The following is a 23457-nucleotide window of genomic DNA, read 5'->3' on the forward strand; positions in this document are numbered from 1 at the left end:
TATGTTACAATGGTGTGAAAGCAATATGCATCCAATTCAATCTTTACTTTAAATCTTAAATTTTTATCTGTTTCCAGGATAGCAATAGGCAGTATAATACTATCTTGAAAGGCTGGCAAGCTGTTCCTCCCATAGCTCCCGGAAAACCACATGATCATTCTACAGTGTACTGTGTTGATAAACCATGATATCTGGTGGGTTAGGTGTATTAAGTGCTTTTTCAACTTAACAGTATTTTCAACTCATAATGGGTTTATCAGTATATAACCCCATCGAAAGTCAAGAAGGATCTGTATGTAGGTGAGCTTTAAAGGCATTCGATTCTTTTCAGAGATAGCAGAATTGAACACAGAAAGTGGCAATTGCAGCAATTATTGAACAAATCAATATATTTATGAATCAAAACACCTTGCCACCAGAACCAGGTTTATCTGATACACATGTGAGGTGAGAGTAAAGTATGTCCTTTTCCTAACAGTTAATATAAACATCTATCTCCTAACCATATGCTTCAGTTGTTTATGAATATTAATGTGGCAAAATAAGTTCACATTTGTCCACAACACACACCATCTAACAAATGCTTAAATCTCATGACAGAAATATTCCTGCTCAATCATACCTTTTTCAGCTCTTCTTTGGAGAACTTTTCATAAGGGTTATGTTCCAGATAAGCAATGTGCTCGGAATTGTTAGTACCAAATACAACAGTTTTTCCTTTCTTATTTCCAGATGGCTCATAGGGGTGATGTAGAAGGTCATAATGAAGCATTGTGATCATTTCTTTTTTGATTAGTTCTTCACTTTTCTGTAAATCTGTTAGAGGTGGTTCTACATTTAAGGGTCTTAGAATAGTTTCATTCACCTAAAAATTATAAAAGAAGTACAATTACCAAACATATCAGTGCAACATACTTATGTTAGTGCTTTTATAGCAAGAATTAAATAGCAGTTCTACATTTTCAAAAGCCTTTTTTTTCCTTCTAAATTCTTACTGTGATTTAAAGACTCGATTGGGACCTGCTTTACTATATTCCAGGAAGTAGATGAAATTTTGTTTTACAGTATTTATGAATGATGTAAAAAGCATCAATCATATAAAAAGAAACTTAAAACTTCCTAAGTCAGAAATTTCAATACTTACTTCAGATGGTCTTGGCAAATCTTTCTGGACAGCTTTGTGCATTCGTTTCATTTCCTTTACACGCTCTGCCTCTCGTATGGCCTAAACAATAATTTTATATTCATTATTGCAGCTACACAGTATTTGACACTTCTCAATAAAGCTAAAAACATTTTAGTGTGTAAGATCAAGAATGTTCAAAAGCTAAATCTGTAGAAATTTATATACGTTTGCAGAAAGGTGACAGTAAGGCCATGAAAATTAATCTATCCTTTCATTCTCAAAACAATAGAAACTAAGAAATTTCAATGTTTGCTACAGCACTCTCCAAATTTATCTGGCTCTATACATCAGACAACCACTTTTCTTGTATAAATGAGAATCCTGAACTCAAAGGAGACTTCCACAACACAATCCTTCCCTTTCACCCCAAAGCTACTGACTTATAATTTAAAAAGCTAGTCAATGTTTCCTGATTCGCAAGTTATAAATAATATGGTAATATATTAAAATTTGGGCATTTCTGAGAAAGCAAATGTAATTCAAAGTAGCTGAGAAGGCAAAATATGAAAAGTACCACCCACTGCTCCCCATGAAAAAGTACATTCAGATGGTTCACCTCTAAAATATGATTTATACTGATGTCATTCTCACATCAATCCCGAGATTAAAGCTACATAAAATCATCCTAAAATGGACTGCCACAGAATTAGTGAAAGGGGTCACATAAACTCAGTTTTAGTTTGGGATTTCCTACTACTTACCGACCATAAGACTTGAGAAAAGTTAACTTAATTCATTTGAGCCTATTTCTTCATTTCAAAAATGGAGCTAACACATTACTGGGCTATTATGTGCAAATGAGAAAATAATTAACTATAAGATATATTAGTACAACATATTACTATATACTTCCTGATACACTCTTCCCAATTTCCAAATTCGTTTTTTTATTACACTGACTTAAAACTATTTACCCAACTAATCTAAGATGACTTACTTTTAACATCTTTTCTTCACTAGATTGAAGCAAAGACTATTTGTGTTTTAGAGAAGCATAATGAATTTGACAGAGTATTTAAATTTCTCTGTACATAATATGCATTTCAAAAACACCCATCAAGAGACTGTGAATATACTATGATTTGCATAAGTGAATATAAATCATTAATCATGTAATTTAGGATAAATTTTTTTTAAATATCAAAAAAACCTTCTAAGTAGAGTTCTTGAGACATTTAAAAACACTCCTCATTCTTTAAGCCTCCTGACACATTTAGTACCACTCACTCTTCTTTATAGCACAATTACCCACCTGCTTTCGAGCATCCACGTCAGCAGCATCTTCGATGTAAGTATCATCTACTTCACGGTCTTCCAGCTCCTTCTCAGCATTTTCAGGTAAAACGATTTCAAAATCATTCTTAGGGGCAGGAAGTCCTAACAATCCTAATCGGAGATGTTCACGAGATTCTCTTTCCTATAGAAAAGAAATGGTACTTCTCACTTATACACATTAAGTATTCAATAAATATTCTATAAAAATTTCAAAAAACCAATTAGCCCAAAATAGGATGTTTGGAAATCACCTCCACTAGGGCAGAAAAAAGACTGGATTTTCACTTGGAAGAATATATTTCTGACAAGGAAATTTAATAGCAAATGAAAAGAATAAATACAAAAGTTAACTTGTTCTTGGACTAATAAAAAGTTCCCAAAGCAACCAGCAGGTACCCAAAATATTTTCCAGTACATCCTTGGCTCACCTTTCTAGCCTTGTCTCCCAAGTCCCCTAGAATACAAACATCATTAAGACAAAGGACATCCCCTCAAATTTCTGATGAGTGTTTTGCACAGAATAGGTTCTCAATTTGTTTAATTCATAGATAGCTTTTCAGAGTTGGCGTTAGTAGATATCAATTTAGGCACTAAATTATAAATTAACTACATGTATATATGAAGTTAGAATTAATTTATAAACTAAAGATAGATCAGTATCACTGGAACTCATTTTTTAAAACTTCACAACAGCCTGGCAGAGTGGCACGCAGGAGACTGAAACAGGAAGATCATTGAGTTCAAAGTCACACTCAGCAATGGCAAGGTGCTAATAAGCAACTCAGTGAGACCCTGTCTTTAAATAAAATACAAAATAGAGCTGGCGATGTGGCTCAGTGGTTTGAGTGCCCCTGAGTCCAATCCTTGGTCAATGCCCACCCCCCAAAATTTCACAATGATTTTCTTTGAAATCAAATAATAAGGCCCAATAATGAAGTAATAAAAGCAGTAACATGGGCAGAAGCAAAAATTCTAACTATTTATAGTTAGCTTTCTATATCACTTTGTAATATATACAAAAGAAAACTTCATTGAAATCAACAAAAAAAAAAAAAAAAAAACAAATTAACTTGGCTTTGAGATCAAGGCTGTCCTAAATATATGGAGCAAATAGAAGGTCAGGTTCAAAACCTAATTGATGAGGCTTTGAAACTCAAAATTTCATTCATAGAAACAAAGAAAAAAAACAAAATACAAGTATCCCCCAAGAAAGGAAAAGTATTCATTAGGAAATGATAAAAATTTAAATTATAAGAGATATAAGGAGCATTACTTTCAACATTTTCAATATTCAAACATATTAAGAGTAAGAAAAGTAGACTTATAAGCCCAAAAGGTTCCTCCCCCACCACTTTCATCAAGTCTTACAAATCATTTTTGTTTTCTGGCATTAACAGATGTATAGATTCTTAAAGTATATGCAATACACACTGATGGGGGGAATTTTTACTTCGGTGCCCATAAGATATTTTTAAAACATTTTTTCAGGGCTGGGAATACAGTAAGCTCAGTGGTAGAGTGCCTACTTATTAGCATGTTCAAGGCTCTAGGTTCAATCCCCAACATTATCCCCCACCCCAAAAAAAATAATTTTTTTAAAAGTATCAAAAAGTGGTTCAGTGGTAGAGCGCTTGCCTAGCATGTGTGAGGCACTGGGTTAGATTCTCAGTGCCACGTATAAATAAATAAATAAAATAAAGGTCTATCAACATCTAAAAAAATATATTTGAAAAAAATTTTAAAAATACAAAGCAAGTATTAAAAGGGAATTGACACATACCATCTGTTTCACATAAGAGGGATCACTATAGTCTGCCATTCCATCTTCTGGATTAATGTTTAACTTATCTCTAAGTGGAGTTCTACCTGGAGTAGAATTAGTAACTGGTTTGGGGGTTGTTCCACTCCGGGGAGTTAGCCCTTCAGCTCCATTAGAAGGAGTCCTAGAAAAACAGAAATCAATTAATAAAAGTGCTACTTATACTTGGATTGTGCTTTCAAATGTTTTTCACATACATTATTTAACAGGGAATGCAGAAGATACGGAAAAAACCAAGATTCCAAAAATTATGTCTGCCTGGTTTTAAGTTAGTTTTCTAGGTTAAAATAAAGGTTTGGTTTAGTTAGCACAGAATGCAGTATTTTTCTTTTATTGACTTCTAACAGTCATTACATTTGACATTATCTTCCTAAACAAGGTCCACTAAACATTATTTCAACTTTTTCTTCATGTGTTAGGGTGGCTAAGAACAGGTAGTGGGCAGGAAGGCTGACCATTACACTCAATGGCTCCAGACGACTCTTTTGAGTTCAGGGTGTCTGTCTTATCATTTGTCTCCTCCCCATTAAGTTGTTAGCTCTCACATCATTAGTCATTACTGTCATTATCATCGACTGCATACTTTTAAGTAATTCATTCCTTCACATTTTGTTTGGAAACCACACACCACACTTTTAAAAACACATCTAGGTATAAACATGTGAGTGAAGATTAAGAAGCCTCTTCTAGCAATAAAGTCCATAGACAAAGCCATCATGGTGACACAGGCCTATAATCCCAGCTACTCATGAGGTTGCACTGGGAGGATCACGAATTCTGTAGCCAGAATTCGTCTGGGCAACACAGCAAGATCACATCTCAAAAAATAAAGAAAGAAAGGACACAGACTTTGCAGCAACTTATGTTTTAATTTGTTCAAAGCCTTTTGGTGGGTGACAGAAGTGCTTACTTCCTGTATCTTGGCTGTGTTCCAGACTGGTGGTGCTGCCATAGAGCTGTTCCCAATAGCTGAGGTGTTACCATATAAGAAATGGTCCCTCCCCCCCAAGGAGCTTACAATCTAGTTGAAAGACAAGACATACACAGGAAAAGAAGGATTAGGCTTTCTTTAGCCTCACAAGAAGTGTTATGTCATACTGGGATTGGCTGCCAGTGCTTCTCGATTCTGCTTTCATGAATAAATTTAACGGTCTAAAGAAACCTAAACCCATAGAAGGACATATCCAAACACTTATTCTTGAAATAGTCATCCCTTAAAAACTAAAATTCCATTTTAGTATGACTTGTTTCCATACATTTATATCTTAAAGATTCTCCTTTTCAAAAAAGTAGCTTAAAACAAAAGAACTGCAAAGAAAACTGAACGCTAGTTAATAACATGCATGTGTATTTAGGCATGAATGTGGACTGATTATTTGCAACCTACTTTGAAATGCCTTAAAAAATAAAGTGGATTGATAAATGGACAGATGTGTGATAAAGCGAATATCACATATTACATAAATTAAAATGTTAAAAGTCATAGAAACTAAGTGACTGGGTATATGTATATGGATGTTCATTTTGCCATTCTTTCATATTTTGTGAATGCTTAAAAAAAAAACTTTTTTTTTTTTTGGTACCAGGGATTGAACTCAGGGGTACTCAACCACTGAGCCACATCCCCAGCCTTTTACTTAGAGACAGGGTCTCACTGAGTTGCTAGCGCCTCCCTGTTGCTGAGGCTGGCTTTGAACTCAAGATCCTCCTGCCTCAGCCTCCTGAGCAGCTGGGATTACAGGCATGTGCACCCAGCTGAATGTTTAAAATTTTCAGATAAAAATGCTAAGGGAAAAAACAGTAAGACATACATTAAAAAGATTACAATTTTTATAAAATTCACCAATTGATCACTAACAATGGATTCATCTAATCTTTACAATCAAATATAAAGTGTTCAGAAACAAGGTGATAGCATCTGAAACTTTGAAAATAAAAATGGCACAGTATGTAACCATTTCCTTGATACCATTAATGTTATTTATTACCACGAGTAAGGAGAAAGTAAAAAAAGCAACTTGAATACTTATTTATATTCTTTGTCAACAAACTAAAACAAACATGCTGTCCAAGTTCTTGGACTCAAGGTTTTCCAAAACACAAAATATGTTTATTTTTACAATACCTGAATGGGGTAGAAAGAACTGTGTTTGGAGTCTGTACGACTTGCCGCTGTGGAGTCACACCTGAGAAGTCACTCTCATGCAATGGGGTATTAAGTCCACCTTTTAATGGGGTGTCCACATTGGTCAAGGCCATGAGGTTCTGGGCTTCCTATTAACAAGAAACAAGGAAGCATGTTTAACAGTCTAGATAAGCTAGCAGAATCCTCTTTTCTGATCCTACTTTAAAAATCTTGAAGCAGCCAAAATTCTTAGTTCTCAGTGAAAACCAAGAGTGAAAACAAATATACCATGATAGATTTCAATACTACCATTCTTCTGTCAATCTAACACATCAGAAGTCATAAATTCTAGAACACAGTTTTACAAGTCAAGGGCCACACATATGAAACTGTCATTGTCCAAAAGCTTCTCCTATTACCCGTGCCACATCTCTTTATAATCATAACATACTAAGAACTGAAATTTCCCAATGTGAGTTGAGGCTAAATGTCCAAACACCCAGCTTTAAGTCTGGTCCTCTTTACTAATTCTTTATCCAGTCTTCATTAGTGTCTCTAAGTCTGTTTCTTCTACTGGGAAATTAAGATAATTAAGTGACCAATACACTTCACAAGACTCCTACAACTAGGTTCCTCTCAGAAGTCTTGTCTGATCTCTAGGCAAAAAGGAATATGTTCCCTTTCATCCCTCCACCATAACCCTGTCCTCATTACTTCCTTTGCACCTTGAATCTCTTGATCCCCAACTCAGAGACTGTGGCAAGCTTTATTTTCCAAAGATGGTCACAATCATCTCTTTCACACTGCATGTTTGATTCAACCACAATTATGAAAAGGCAAGGCTCTAGATCCCCTGCCCTTGAATGTAGGTGGACTTGTCATTCACCTGAAACCAACGAAATACATCACAAGTGACACTGTTTGACTTCAAAGGTTAGTTTAGAAAATATAATGTCTTATCCACCAAGTTCACTGCAACACGCACATGGGAGCCCTGAGACACCACATTAGAATTTCAACTGTTCTGAGTCCACTATGCTTGGAGAAAACCCAAGCCAGATTCACTACATATTCCCTGGAAAGAAGCCAACCAACAACCAGTATCAACCACCACATATGGAAAGATCTATCAAGTCACCCTCATGTTCTGAGTCTTCCTACCTGGAGCCCTAAATATCATGGAGCAGAGATAAGGCACCTTTCTTCATGCCCTGGGCAAATTTGTAGCCCACAGAAATCATTAGCACAGTAAAATATATCAGGACACTAAGTTCTGAGGTAAAACAAAAATAACCAGAGCAAAAGTTAATCCATAATTCTGAATATTCTGATTCATGAGAAAGAACCCTGAATTTCACATTATTGAAGTCCTATTTGTGTTTTTTGCTATCTAAATACAAGTCATTTCCTGGAAAGAAATTTGTGTGGGTTTAGAACTTATGCATGAGAACTAGGAGAAATAAGAATCAAGTTGCAAAATCTATATACTCCCAGAGTATAGAATACATGCCAATATTTCAGGCAGGCAAAGGCATAAAATACATTATACTTAAAGACCCCCAAAAAGGATCAGGCTGAAGAGTAGAGAAGTCTGACACAGTAGGAGATGATCCAGTAGAATGCTAGTACATCAGAAAGCTGTCTCTACATTGGGGATTATTCTCTTATCAACTGTGTTACACAGGGATATTTTCCAGAATGTCCTTCCCCATCCATATGGTTCAAAAGTAAAATAAAGGTAGAGGAAGAAGAAGAGGTAGAGGTGGGAAAGAGGGGGTAGCAAGCACTATACTCTAAAGGTTGTTTGTTGAAGTTGGTGAGACACAAGCAGAAGAGCTGGCAAGTTTCAGCAGCATGCCCTTGCACTTCTCTACCCAATAGCAATCCTGCACCCATCTCAAGACTTCCAGCTACAAACACACAAAAAACAGTAGACACAAAGAACCAACATCCCTGACAGCCCCCTTCATGCCTAGCTTCCAATTTCCCTACAAACTCTCCTTTTCAGATCTTTACTTCCCTACTTTTTTCTGCTATTGTGCATAGATTCAATTCCTTTCATAAATTCCTAATTCTATGGTGTTCATGGTGGTTCTGTTCCCCTTAATAAACCCTAACCAATGCACCCTAGGACTAGATTCAAAGGAGGCCAAGAAACAAAACTTCTCTTATCCCTGGCTACCCATCTTGGCAACCTTGGCACCTATATCACACATAGAACAGAGACATCCAACCAATAAAAGCGCAACAAGTAAAGATGAATTCACCACATTTTTCATTAGAATAACAGGTATTTTATCACACTTAACGAGACTAAATTCTCAACTTCTGTCAGTTTGTCTCAAAGGTTCCAAAAGCTGGGACCATTCTCTAATACCTTATTGAGGCAGAGACTGCTAATTGTCACAAAAAGCATTCTCTTATTCTACATAACAAAAGTCTCCATTTTTAACCAGGTTGCCCAAAACAAAACTATATTACCCATTGTTCGTTGTGGTGTGTTATGGTACTTTACGTACCTACGTTCTGGTCAGTGCAACAGAAGCAGAAATGATAAATGCAAGAGATGGGTTCTTAAAAAGGGAGACAGTAACCCTTGTTCTCCCTTCATCCTTCTTGCCAGCTAGAGGCAAGAAGGTTGGCTGGCACTGTAGCCACTGTACCTACCAAAGGGAGATATTGTGAAGGAAAGGCAGATGTGGGTCAGAATAAAACAGACCACCCCTAGGTCCCTGATACCAGAAAGTACCATAGGAGACCCAGTCTGTTTATCTCTCAACATAAAAAACATAAAACAAAAAATAAACCTTTCTTCTATGTAGGCCACTGTTAGGGTTTTCCATTAGAACTAAACTTAATTCCAACAAAAACACTTACTTTACAGATAACTACCCAAAGTCTTTTAGAAGATGAGTCCAATATTACAAACCCTAAACACTGCATATGTCCTAGCCTCTTGGTATTTTTTCAAAATAACTATTACTCTCTAAACATTCTTTCATTATTACCTCAAAATTCTTTAGGTCAGTCTTCAAAGTCTATATTAAACACACAAAAGGATAACACAAAGCTATAGTAATCAAGACTGTGGTCCTGGTGTAGGATAGCTATAGTGGCCAATGGAACAAAATTCAGAATCCAGAAATATTCATAGTCAACTGGAGTTTTTCAAGGGTACCAAAATCATAATATGGGGGAAGGAGTATTTTCAACACATGATGCTGGAAAAACTGGATATCCACATGCAAAAGAATGAAGTTGAGCCCTTATCTCACATTACACAGTAAAATGAACTCAAAAATGAGTCACAGACCAAAATGTAAAAGCTAAAACTATAGAAAAAGTTATAGAAAAAGACATGAGGAAATCTAACATTGGATAGTGCTACATAAGGCTAAATGCAAAAAAAAAAAAAACTACACATCATGAAATTAAAACCCTTTTGTGCTACAACTGAGAACATGAAAAAGGAAAAAGATAACCCAAAAAATGGAAGAAAATATGTGCAAATTATACATTAGATTAAGGATTAATACCTAAAATATACAAAAAATTCTTACAACTCCATAATAAAAAGATAAACAGCCCAACTGAAAATGGGCAAGGAATATGAATAGCCATTTCTCAAAAAAATGTTTTAAAAAATAGTCAATAAACACATTTGCCAAGATGCTCTATATCTGTAGCTACCAGGGAAATGCAAATCAAAAACACAATATGACACCACCTCTTGCACAGGATGTAGAATCATAGGATGGTTATAATAAAAAAGACAGATGATAACAGTGTTGACAAGAATGTACAAAAACTGAAACTGTCACATATTTCTGACAGAAAAGAAAAAGGGTACAGCTGCTCTGGAAAACAGTGACAGTTCCTCAAAAAGTTAGATGCAGAGTTACCACAAGACCCAGCAATTCCACTCCTGAGTATACATCCAAGAAAATGAAAACCATGTCCATACAATCACTTGTTCGAAGAATCATTATTCAGAGTCAAAAGGTAGAAAACACCCAATTAACAATTCACTCATGAATGGATAAAAAAAGTGTGGTATATTCATGTAATGGAATATTACTTAGCAATAAAAAGGAATGGAATACTGATACATCTTACAGTACAGTTAAATTTTGAACAGTGTGTTAAATGAAAGAAGCCAGTCACAAAATATTGTATGATTCCATGTATACAAATGTGCAGAACACAGAACACTAGAAAGACAACTGCACAGGGCTTAGCAGGTTTGAGGGGAATGGTGAGTGACTGTTAATGGTACAGGGTTCCTTTACGGTTGATGAAAATATTCTATAATTATGATGATAGTTGTTCAACTCTGAAAATACTGTAACAAATTATATGCTACATTATATCTCAATAAACTTTTTAAAAAACAATATAATTTCCATTAAAGTCATTAATGTTACCATTATATTGCCTAATATTAATTTTTCCAAAAATAAAAAGTTTTATTATTTTTCTTTAAAATTTTAAGTGCCAAATAATCATAGTACTAATTTTTTCAAATAGCACCTTGAAAAAGTGGAAGACAGGATATTCCTGTGTGTCAGAGAAGACAAGGAAAAGAGGCATGGATAAAGTAACAAAACCAAACACATATCCTGCTGCACTCTGCACTCTTATGAAATGTGTGGAGAAGTGTACAAGTAATGCTGAGCCATATCAACACAGAGCATCTATCAGAAGCATCTGTACCACTCCAAGCCACCAGAAGAGGGTGGCTAACAGGATTCTCACAACACCTACAGTCATTAGCATCCCCTATTATTAACAGGTTTATTCAGTTTAATTAGATTCCTGTATGTATTTTGGATTATTTAGGGGTCTCCATGTTTCTCCTGTCAATAGTTAGCAGAATTTTCTTTCCCAATCTGACTAAACAAGTTTATCTGACATTCTACCTGGTTATGAATACCCCAGAATGCATTCTTTAATTATGCTCAGGGTCTAAAAGAATAAATGCACAATCACAAAATTGCTTTATAAACTCTTTGATATGCTAGATATCTTACTAATTCACTTATGAAACCCCATGTCCAGGTCTCCTCAAAGTCTTGAGTTGGCTGATAAAATAACTAGTGAGCAATAATTTAGTGGGCATGCATAAACAATATAAAATGAGAATAAAAGTTCTTCAGAAAAAAACTCTTCAGATAGAACAGTAACGGTTTCTAATAGGGGATCCCAGGAGGTATTAAGAGCAAATTATTATTATGAAGAAAAGGAAATGATATATAAGTCTAAACTTTAAATTGGAGGCATCCAGCCTTTTTTCCTCAGGCAGGTCCCAAAAAGCTAGCCAGCTGTACACCCCCACTTAGGCAATATTAAAAGTTCCTTCTCTGAGGAGTCTGATAAACCTCAATGAAAAAGACCTAGTGATACTGACATCAAGAATTCCCCAATGAAACATCCCAGTCAGAACAGCCTCCAGAGAAGCTGGGAGTCAAGGAGCTTCACCCACATACAAGTTTACAGTGAGCTTGCAATTGCCCCTCACCCTTCACATAAAGTAAAAGTGTCAAAGATCACCAAACATTTGAGAAAACATGTTTATGAAGGGTAGAGGACAACAAAATACTTAAGACTATAAAAAGTGAAAAAGCTGGTAAAAACAAAACCAAACCATGATTACTAATAGTCTCGGAGAAGTAAGAGAAGATGTTCATGAATAAGAATGGATGTTAAAAAAAAAAAAAAAAAAAAAAAAAAACTAAACACGTTTTAAAAAAGCTCTAAGAAATTAAACAGCCAAGCATGATGGTGCACACCTATGATCCCAGAGACTCAGGAGGCTGAGGCAGGAGGATTGCAACTTTGAAGCAGTCTCAGCAACCTAACACCTAACTAACTTCACCAGACCTGGTCTCAAAATAAAAAATTAAAAGGTCTGGGGATGTTCAATCCCCTGAGTTCAATCCCCAGTACCAAAAACAAAACAAAACAAAAAATGAAATAAACATATCATCATAGAAATTTAAAAACTGAATAAAGATAAAACTGGAAAACCTACAAATCAATCAAAAAATTCACAGAAAACTAGAGAGGAATAAAGACAAAAATTGGAGTTCTATAAAGAGACCAATGAAAAGGAAGAATTTTTTTTAATTCAAACTAATTTTCAAGAATTAAAGCTCACAAGTCTTTAGAATGAAAATATTCACCAACTACTTAGCAGAATGACTGAAAAAGATTCACACAAAGAACCATGGATGTAAAAAAGGAGATCATGAACACTTCCAAAGGAGAAACTAGGTTTCCTACTAATAATCTGAATAACACAAAAGAGCTCACCAGCAGCAGCAGAAGCCAGAAGATGTAGGAATCAACCTCAATATCTATCAACAGAGGAATGAATTTTTAAAATGTGGTATGTATACAAAATGGAATACTGTTCAACCTTAAAAAAGAAATCCTAGCATTTGGAACTTGAGTGAAACTGAAAAACATCATGTTAAGTGAAATAAGCTAGGCACAGAAAGATAAATACCCTATGATATTACTTATTTGAAAAGGTTACACTTGTAGAAAGAAAAATGGTAGATGCCAGAGGCTGAGGGGTGGGAGAACCAAGGGGATATTAGTCAAAGGAAATGAAATTTCAGTTAAACACAAGAAATCTACTGTATATCATGATGACTATAGTGAAGGACTTGAAAATTGCTAACAAAGTAGATTGTAAGTGTTCTCACCACCAAAAAAAAAGTATATGAGGTAATACATATGTTAAATAATTTAGCCATTCTAAAATATATGTATGTATCAAAACATCATGTTGAACACCAAAAATATAAGCAAATTTTACTTGTATACAAAAACTAAATTAAAAAAAAAAAAACTACCTCCCACGAATCCTTTCTTAGAAATTGAAGGATATGCTTCATTAACAAGAGAGTAAACCAAGAAAGCCAAAGATATGGGAACCAGAAAAGACAGGATCCAAGGAATTTTCTACAGGACAGTGAAGGGAAATTAAAAAATATAAAAAAATAAAACATACTGTAAACAAGATCCAGTGAGTTATCAGTCCTAATTAAAGCATCCCAAAGTTCTGGGAAAGACTTCATTAGGAAACAGAAACTTTTTGAAATTAAAAGCTCTGAAAAAAGTTTTCACTCTTCGAGCTTCCTCATGCTGTGAATGGAAAACTAAGTTAGCCCCTGCGTTTTCTGGCTAGCACTGCCTAACTAAATATGTGGACTTATACTGCCTGTCTTTTGTTTCTATAAATTTTAACCGCTTCTGTATGACTAACAAGAGAAGACACATCTAACTGCTTCTCCCCAGTTTGACAAAATTGCACAAAATTCATTTTCCCTTTTTACAGTATTTGTTTATTTCTTAGGCAGGTGGGTGGCCAAATTCAGTCAGTCAGTTATCCTGGTAGTTATCCTGGCTCGACTGCTGGTAACATTTAGAAAGATGAGATTATATGAAATCTGACCAGTTCAGAGGAGACTGACAGTTTATAAAGTCTATAATTCAATTAGTACTAAGTATTCAAAAAATTCAGTAACTGAATTAAAAAACAAAGTAACTCCAAGGAAAAAACAAAATAATATACAACACAGTATTATGCTACATATTATATACAAATATATATTTATATAACTTGTAAGTCATGAAGCACTTCATGGCTCAATAATGAACAAACAGGGTTTACAGAATCATAAATTCAACCATGAACCAAAACTATAACATAACCGTAATGGACGATAGTACTATATATGACAAGGGAAAAACAGAAAAAGTCTGTGTGCATGACAGAGACACAGGGTGTGAGAGGGCTAAATGTTCAAATTCTATATGGAGAAACAACAAATAATACTTAACACTGAAAACAATGAAGTCATAAGTATCTTAGCAATAAGAAAGTAAAAAATGAAGAATTGTAATTGGTACCTCTGCAGAGCAAGCAATGAGGGACACATTGTTTTTCTTACTAAACCTTACACAACCATTTGACTCTTGGGTCAAGATCCTGAAATTGTATTTCTGACTGAGAGAAAAGAAAATGAGATGTAAGAATATTAAAATTCTCAATAGTGTCTTCCAGGTTTGAGCAAAATCTAACAGGCATACAGACACCCACAGAATACAAAGAGCTGTGGATGCGCCATGCGTGAGGGAGAGTGATGAAAGCAGTGCCACTGACATACTACGTCAGTCAAGGAGAGAAATGCAAGGCAGTTTTTAAATCACTGACGCGTACATCTTATTTCCTGCTAGGATTATTAGGCAACGTGTAAATTTTAAATCCTATGTTTTACTGACAGATATAAAAGACTAGTAAAGGTAGAAGGACTGGTTTCAAATTGTTATAAGTTAATAATGTAGAAAGAAAATCACCTAATTACTGAATCTGCTGATTTAGCTTCTCTACTAGACATATGTTTCAGGATCTATGCATTCAGGACTCAGTTTCAAACTGCTGAGACCCTGAAAGAAATAAAACCAAACCACTTAGTGTTCTCCTTCATGATACCTTTAAGTATAATAAGTAACGTGAAAGGCTTCTCTACTATGTGGTACTATACCTGCAGAATTCTGTCCTGGGAAGCTGGTGTTCGGGGTGTTCTAAGAGCAATGCTATTGTTGGTGACATTGTACTCAGACAAAAGAGTACTGGAAGCAGAATTTGTTATGCCAGATTCCTCAGCAGTTTGACGTGCAATTTCACTTGCTTGGCCTACTTTTACAACTTCCTGAAGTTCTGCATCTGAAATCTAAAAGAACACAATTATCACAGTAAGCAGCATTTTAACTGAGAACCAATACAAATTAAAATTTCCATATTCTAGAAAGATGAATTGCTGAAGCTGTATGATGAACACACAGGGTCACTGAACTACTCTATCTTTTTTTGGCTTTAAAATTTCTATTTTAAAAAACTTAAAAAGCCCTTCCTACATACCATGAAGGCAAAATTCATCTCTGATATAGAATTGAGCTACAACTGCTATATCTCCATACTGAAATTCTTTTATACTAATATGATTATGTACATAACTATCCATCTGGAAAGGAAAAAAAACCAAACAAATAAAAATATCAGTCTACTGAATCAAGATCCTGAAGAAAATCTAAAGGTAATTTTACCAAAATAAATATTCCAAGGAGTATTAAGGGAAAAATTTCAGACAAAATTGAATTAAAAAATACTACTAGAAAGAGCAACATATGACAAAATTTGATTATGTTCATGTTCACAAGTCTGTGTTGAGGCAGCCAACAGACTCCTGGGGAAACAAACTCTGCTGGTGTCCTAAGTCCCTTCCTCTGCTCCATTAAACCTGTCTGATTCTGAAGAGCTATACTACTATTTTTTTTTTTTTTTGGCAGTGCTGGGGATTGAACCCAGGGCCTTGTGCATACAAGGCAAGGACTCTACCAACTGAGCTATATCCCCAGCCCAGAGCTTTACTACTTAAATTCAAAGTTCCCATGTTTCTGATCGACTATTAGTAAGTCAAAGGACTGCAATAAAATGGATGACGGAACATTTGTATCTCTCTTTTCCACAACTCCCACATTGATTTTTCAGAGCTGTTCTTATATATATATATATATATATATATATATATATATATTTTTTTTTTTTTTTTAGTTACAGATGGACACAATAACTTTATTTTTTTAATGTGGTGCTGAAGATCAAACCCAGTGCCTCACCTGTGCTAGGCAAGTGCTCTACCACTGAGTCACAACCCCAGCCCATTTCTTTTTTTTTTCAAAAAGAAAAACATGACGTAGCAAAACATTCCCTGAAAGAAAGCAGACTGAAGTCCACCAAGCCAGACCATACCTATCCTGATCAGCTAGGAATAAGAGGCCCAGAGCCCTAATTGGTGACAAATTGCTGAGTGTTAACAATTACTTACTAAACCATCATGGACAGTTTAAGACTTCATATAATAATTTATACAGAGAAGTTGCTTATTTATCATATTACACTACAATGATTTATTTTTATGTGTGGCTCACCCATTACACTAACTTCTTAAGGGTACTCATAACAAGGCTAAAACAAAGGCCCTCAAACATTTGCTGAACAAATGAGATAAGTTTATTAATTCATACAATTAAAAAAACTACTTTTATCAGATTACCTGAGGAGCAGGAAGAACTAGTTTGCTTCTCTTTTTAGTAAATTCAGAAACACCACTAGTTTGAAGAATAGCTGATGGCAAATCAGATTCTTTTTTCCTTTTCAAATGCTGTTTGTCTTTTTTTCTATCTCTTCCTTCTTTCTCACTATCATGGATCAAGGTAGAGAAGAAGAGATTTTAAGTTACACATTGGCAATAACAGCAAAAGCCATTTAAATATTCATATCCTTTGAACAAACTATCTTATTTCTAAAGAAAATAACTTTAAAAAGGCAAAATAATATACACTAAGTTGTTAGTACATTCAAAAATGAAAACTCAGGAACAGTAATAGAATTATTAAGGGGATACCTTAAGTACTAAAAATTAAAACGACTCTAAAGACTGACAAGCAAAACATTACATATTAATGGCAAAAGAAAAAAATTTCTACATTATGATTATATTCATATAGAAATGTATATGCACATAAGGATGAAGATGAATATGCAAAAAAGAAACAACTAAATGAAGATGAAATTAAAACACTGAATTTTAAAATTTCTCCTTAATATTGTCATTAAATTGTCAGGATTTTAAAATACATAATTTTTAAAAAGGGCATTTTAATACTGAAAAAGGACACCCAAAAGTTGTTGAAAGCCTAAAGCCAGGATCAAAGCAGTCTTTCCAAGCTCCTATACCATTTGCCTTCTGCCTGTTTTCCTTTCCCCCCAGCTAGTCTACTCCTTCCAAATGATTAGCTTTCCTCTTTAATCTCTTTATTCAAAGATCCCATAAAGCAAGGTCCTGCTTTGAGAAATATATACAATCAAGTACATTCAAGAAAATCCTGTGTTACAGTGGCTGCTACCTGCTTAGAAACCATTCATGTCAACAGAAAAGCAAACAAAAAATTTTCTTAACAAGTATAAAATGTTCTCCCTACAATAAGCAGATATAAGATTTAAAGAAACTCTATTAAAAAAAAAAAAAAACCCTAAAAAAGGTGAAATCCTCTGTACTCTAAGACATAAATATTTATAAATATACACACTTATCCCCATCAAGTGGAAGACTTAAGAATGGAAAACAGCAGTTTTTCCTTTTAATTGCATTTTATTGAAAACAAGGTAAAGTTTTTACTTTAAAAAAACAACATTCTAGACATTAACAGATTTTTTCCAGGCCATTAGTAAAACATCTGATTTGTCCAAAAATGTACAAGAATGTCAAGATGTGATTTAGTGAGTAAAAAGTCCACTAAGAGCTGGGTGTGTGGTACATATCTATAATTCCAGGAACAGGAGGCTGAAGCAGGAGATTCTCAAATTCAAGGCCAGCCTCAGCAACTTGTTAGATCCTCAGCAACTTAATAAGACATGTCTCAAAATAAAAGCAAAACTGGCTAGGGGTATAGCTCATTGATATGCACCTCTGGGTTCAAATCCACAAAGAACCAACCACTATGATTCAAGAGCCACACACAGCATTCTGTGCTAACAAAATGACAGAGAGGGTCACGGGTCACAGGGTCACCTTCCTGAGAAAGGTGACTGCATTAAATAAAAACAGCATAAGCAGGTCACACTGTGATAAATAATAAAAATTTAGCTCTGACAATAACAATACTTGGCCCTTCACAGAATTCTCATTATACCTATTTCCAGAATCAGAAAGGCAACTTACGATCTAAGTTCCCCATCAAGATCCTGTTGTCTTAATTTCCTAAAATCTGCATCAAGGGCCTGGTAGTTTTCCTCAGAAGTATCATAAAAACCAAGAGCAGGCTTTTTTTCAAATGGGATTTCAGCATTATAATCAACTCCTCTTTTCTTTTTTCTTTTCTTCTGAATTTCTATGCCAGCTGCTCGAAGTTCTCTTCTTTTTTGGAGGGCAGCAAGACGCCTGAAGAAAAAGAATGCAAAATCACCTTGAAAATCATGTACCATGGAGCAAGGATGAACTTATTCAAGAGTTAAAAAAATTACCTGGTTATTTGGGTAAGAAATGTTTATTCTAAACCCTCATCTCATACTATTCACCAAAACAAATCCCAGTTTTGATTTAAAGGTGTGCACACACATACATGAACACTAAAGCAAAATGAAAAAGCAGAAGAAACTGTAAGTATTATGTATCCTATCTCTGGATGAGAATGTACTTGCTAAATATAAATTAACATCAAAGGAAAAGATCAACAGGTTTAAGAATTAAATTTTACAACTGCAGCACTATAAAAACCATAAATGAAATTAAGAGGTAAATAACAGGAAAAATATTTCCAAATAATGTTAGGAATAATTAAATATAAAAAGTCAATGCAGGGGCTGGGGATATAGCTCAGTTGGTAGAGTGCCTGCCTCGCATGCACAAGGCCCTGGGTTCAATCCCCAGCACTGCAAAAAAAAAAAAAAAAAAAAAAAAGTCAATGCAAAGTTTTTTAAAAACTTGCTCCAAAGGGTAGGGGAGAACAAATAAAGTTTTATTTGATAAGGAATCACAAATTAATAAGTGCCATTTGTACATATCTAATTGATACCATTCCACTTATTTTAGTGAGAAAGGTGCAAAAAGTAGAAAGTCTCCCAAAAAGGTAATGAGAAAATAAACTGGGGTAGCTTCCTTCAAAGAAATGTAGAAATATGCATTAAAAGCCTAAAGTTTTTCCAATTTTTTTAACTCAGCAATTTTACTTCTAGGCCTCTAGCCTAAGGAAATAAGTCAGAACATAAGCAAGGACTAATTAGAAGACTGTCCACCAAGTGCTGTTCATAATAGTAGATAACTGGATACAATCTAAACATTCATCAATAAGAAATTAATAAAATGAATCTATAATGTACCTGTAAGACAGGATATTATGCAGCCATTTATGTAACCTTTAGAAAGGAGGTACATTTCCTCTAATAGACATGGCAAAAGGCCTAAAACAGAACTGTGTAAGAACTGTTTACACACTAAAGCACAACATGGAAAAATTACCTATCAGTGATTATGGGGTGATGTAAAGGATGTCCACAAAAATTTAACCATGATTATCAGTGAAGGTAAAATTCCATCTAATTTTCACTTTTTTCTTTGTACTTTCCCATGATGCTATAACTTTAATGATTTAATGACAAGAAAAGTTGCTCACGATATTACAAGGAAGGAAAACAAGTCACAAAACAGTATATATAAAGGTGACTTCCAGTGTAAGTGCATGAGGAACTCCATAAAACCATATCCCCAGAGGCACTGATGAAAATTACATATATAAAAAAACAACCAGGGCTAGGGATGTAATTCAATGGTACAGTGCTAGGCTAGCATGCTCCATGCCCTAGGTTCAATCCCTAGTACCACTAAAAACAAACAAAATCTTGGGGTATAGTGTGGCTCACCATTTGCCTGGCACATGTGAGGCCCTGGGTTCAATCCCCAGCACCACAAAAGAAAAACAAAAGCAAAAAACGACCAATTAAAGTTCTGGAAAGTATCTTACTGGGACATGGCCAAAAATATAAATATTAATAGTATCTACTTAAACTCAGCAAGAAAAGCAAACAAAAGTATAGAAGCTGAAAAGAGACCCACTATCTCCCACCCCCGAGCTAAGGGAGAAACAAACACCACTCCACACAGTCAAGACTGCAAGGTTCCCTTTCTTTGCCAGCTCCCAGGGTCAGGACTTTCACTTCAGGAAATGCATGACATCAGAATTTCTCACCCTGCCACCAGACACCCACTTGCAGAAGCTGAGTTCCATCAAGAATGCCTGAGAAGTGAAGCTCCCCTGTTCTACAGTGCCATCTTGGGCAGAGTGTTGCTGAGACTACTACTTGCCCCGGCTTCTGGGATGAGGGTTCCATGCTGAAAGAGACACATTAAGGAGAACTGGGCTACTACACATCACACCATGCTCTTACTCCCCAGCAAGTACTCCGTTCATAAAGCATGAGTGTCACTCAGACACATGGACTGTCAGAGCCCTGGGGAAGAAGCAGGTCACAGAACAGAAGAGTTCCAAATCTCTTCCCAAAGGAACCAACTTCATCCGCAGAGTGTAAAGAAGTTCTAGCCTGGGGACACTCTCAAAATCAATGGTAAAAGTTGTTGTAAAAGGCAATTAAGAAACTAACAGATTCACTGGAGATACAGGCACAACTATAGGCTCACTAGTTAGCCAGAGAGAAACTGAAATAGAAAGCTGTGAGGAACCCTCCTGGGGTCAGAACAAATCCTCAACAATGATTCCAGGTACTACGATTTCAAAGGATCCCAAACTGGATTGATCAGGTTGTGGGACAATCTATACCCCAGGACACTGCTAAAAACAATGCAGCACACAGCTAGGTAGAGTCAGGGAAAGGGATGTCAAAGAAAGCCCTGCCTAAAACCTGCCATCCTGAATCACTATGGGCATATCCAAGATTGCTCCTCTCTAAGAAGCAGCATCAGAGGGAAGCATTTCTTGCCAGGAGGGAGGGAAGCAGAGAAGAGAACACTAAAATCATCAAGTTGGTTCACCAAACAAGTAAACAAGCAAATAACAACAAATGGAGGCTGGAAGGGGTAGTACCCACAATTGCTACAATATATCATCTAAAATAAATGTCCAGTTTCCAAGAAAAAAAAATGATAAACATATTACAAAGAAACAGTTATAAGGGAACCAAACAAGATTAACAGCTGACTTCATGTATGTATAAATATAGGTGGGTTTATATACACATAAACATACATCTATATTGAAAGAAAGTTTTAGAAGAATATATTCTAAATATTAATTTTTGTTCTTTAACGGACACAAAGACTTTAAATCAGATTAGAAAACCTTTACCACATAATGCTAAGTGAATATAACAAATCCTTACAGAAAATACATATTATACCAGTCATGTCCCAAAAATGAAAATATTACCAGGTACTGGAATTAAAAGTATATTACTTTCACAATCAATAAAAATGCTTTTAAGTTATTAGATTTGTAATTTAACATTTAAATAGTCCTGCATGCACTTTGCATACAGGTCAATCCAACCCGTATGTACAACACAACTTATAAAAATGTGTTAATTCTTGTAGAAAACCTACAAGAAATTACAGAGTTAAAATCTGCAAAAATATATTGAAAGCAATAGATGTAGGCTGAATTTGGATTTTTCTCATATGTATATGCTGTAACCCTAGCCCACCCACATGGTTAACAGGGTCTAAAATCTCGGTCTCCCAATGATCTTCTAAGTAAGTCTTCCAAACAAAAATGGAAAAGTAAATTTTTTTCAACCTTACATTCTTAATCCTAAATAGTATAAAGCATAGAAGTGTGGCTGAGACTGAATAGAAAATTCAGCAACTCCTCTTGGTTTGTTTTCTCTATCCCAGGCCAGTCATGCTGCCATCAAGTTAACTATCCTAGGCTAGTGATTGACCAGTTATGCCAACAGCACAGCATCCTCAGGCATGAAATAATGCTCTATCTCACTTCATGTTGGCACTTCAAAGCCAACATGATGCTATTCATCATGTCAGGAAGTACTTCCTGGCCAGCTTGAGAACCACAAAAGGCACTGTGAAGGTTAGGGAGTTACTCTAATGCCTGAATTCCAAAAGTTAATAAGCTATTTTACAGTTCAGATGGTCTATCAACTTCATCTTGGTTTCTGGGCCACAAAGAATATCAATCACAGATTTAAAACAAGAAACAAATAGAAGAAAATGGAAAAAATCCTGAGTAAAAGACAATGCCTAATATATATTCACTCATTTTTTTTTTAATTAGAGCTCTACAGTTATACATAGGATTTAGGTTCATTCCAGCAGTCTCATATATGCATGGAATTGATTACAGTTCACTATCCCCCCATCCCCAACTTTTCTCTCCTCCTTTTCTCTCCCTGCTCCCATTCTCCTTCCTCTACCTTACTAGACTTTTTTTCACTTACCTATTAAATTATATTTGTTTGGTTCTTTATATCATCCTATCCTTCCCTCCCCTCTCCTTTATTTTACTCCAGTTTCTGCATATGAGAGAAAACATTCGACTTTTGAGTTTCTGAGTCTGGCTAATTTCACTTAGCACGATATTCTCTATTTCCATTCTTTTACCAACAAATGCCATAATTTCATTCTTTTTTATGGTTGAGTAGAACTTCATTGTATACATACCACAATTTCTTAATCACTTCATCTACTGATGGGCATCTGGGTTGATTTCACAATTTAGTTATTATAATCACTCATTTTTTAAAAGATTTCTATGAAAGCCTAAAATTTGGCTCAAGGCTCATCAATGTCATGTTCAGCCAAGACTCCTGTTTCATAGCCAGTGCCCTACTAAGAAGAGAAATCAACTGGCAGTCATGGAAAGTCACACAGTTATGTGTGTCCTCCAGTCACTTGACTCCAAGATGCTACAACAGATGAAGCTTTGCTACTAACAGATCAAATACTAGGTAAAATGTGCACTACTTCTGTCCTACCTTCAACACTTTTAAAAAACATGTAGTTTTTATATAACTACTCTGAAATGGCTGTGGGGGATAACAAGTTTTTTTAGAGTAATAAAGCAAAGGAAGATCAGCAAAATAGAAATTGGACAATTAAGTTTATTATTGACTAACCCAATTTTAATGGGTCTATGAATTCACAGACCACCTATTCAAAATGAATTGAGAAAACCATACCTTGCTTCTTCCAATTGTTTTTCTCTTGCTTTCCTCTTGGCCTTCTTTCCCTGAGTATTAGCCAGGCGGGCTCTAGCTTCAGAAAGCATCTCAAGTTCATCTGCAAAAACAAAGAGAACAACTGAGATCCTTTCCAACATAAGCCAGGTATGTAATATATGCTAGTGCTTAAAATAAGAAAAAAACATAAATACACTCTTTATATGGTGCAGCATAAAAGAAAAACTAGGTTAAAAACCAGGTCCATCACTTGCTAGCCATGTGACCATGGTCAC

General features: G+C 35.2%; 1 protein-coding gene across 1 annotated transcript in view; it reads right to left on the reverse strand.

Annotated features, from left to right (window-relative positions):
• The window catches only part of Cdc5l (cell division cycle 5 like), a 47500-nt gene that overhangs the window by 18216 nt on the left and 5827 nt on the right, over nt 1-23457 (reverse strand). Inside the window, exons 5-13 of the mRNA XM_047558672.1 lie at nt 23183-23282; nt 18201-18419; nt 16533-16677; nt 14961-15149; nt 6406-6554; nt 4242-4404; nt 2439-2603; nt 1145-1225; nt 623-865 (exon numbers count right to left, since the gene is read on the reverse strand). Of these exons, the coding sequence (XP_047414628.1) occupies nt 623-865; nt 1145-1225; nt 2439-2603; nt 4242-4404; nt 6406-6554; nt 14961-15149; nt 16533-16677; nt 18201-18419; nt 23183-23282 (1454 nt within the window). The remainder of the gene's footprint in view (nt 1-622; nt 866-1144; nt 1226-2438; nt 2604-4241; nt 4405-6405; nt 6555-14960; nt 15150-16532; nt 16678-18200; nt 18420-23182; nt 23283-23457) is intronic.

This window comes from Sciurus carolinensis, chromosome 7 (genome assembly GCF_902686445.1).
Source record: "Sciurus carolinensis chromosome 7, mSciCar1.2, whole genome shotgun sequence".
NCBI lineage: Eukaryota > Metazoa > Chordata > Mammalia > Rodentia > Sciuridae > Sciurus > Sciurus carolinensis.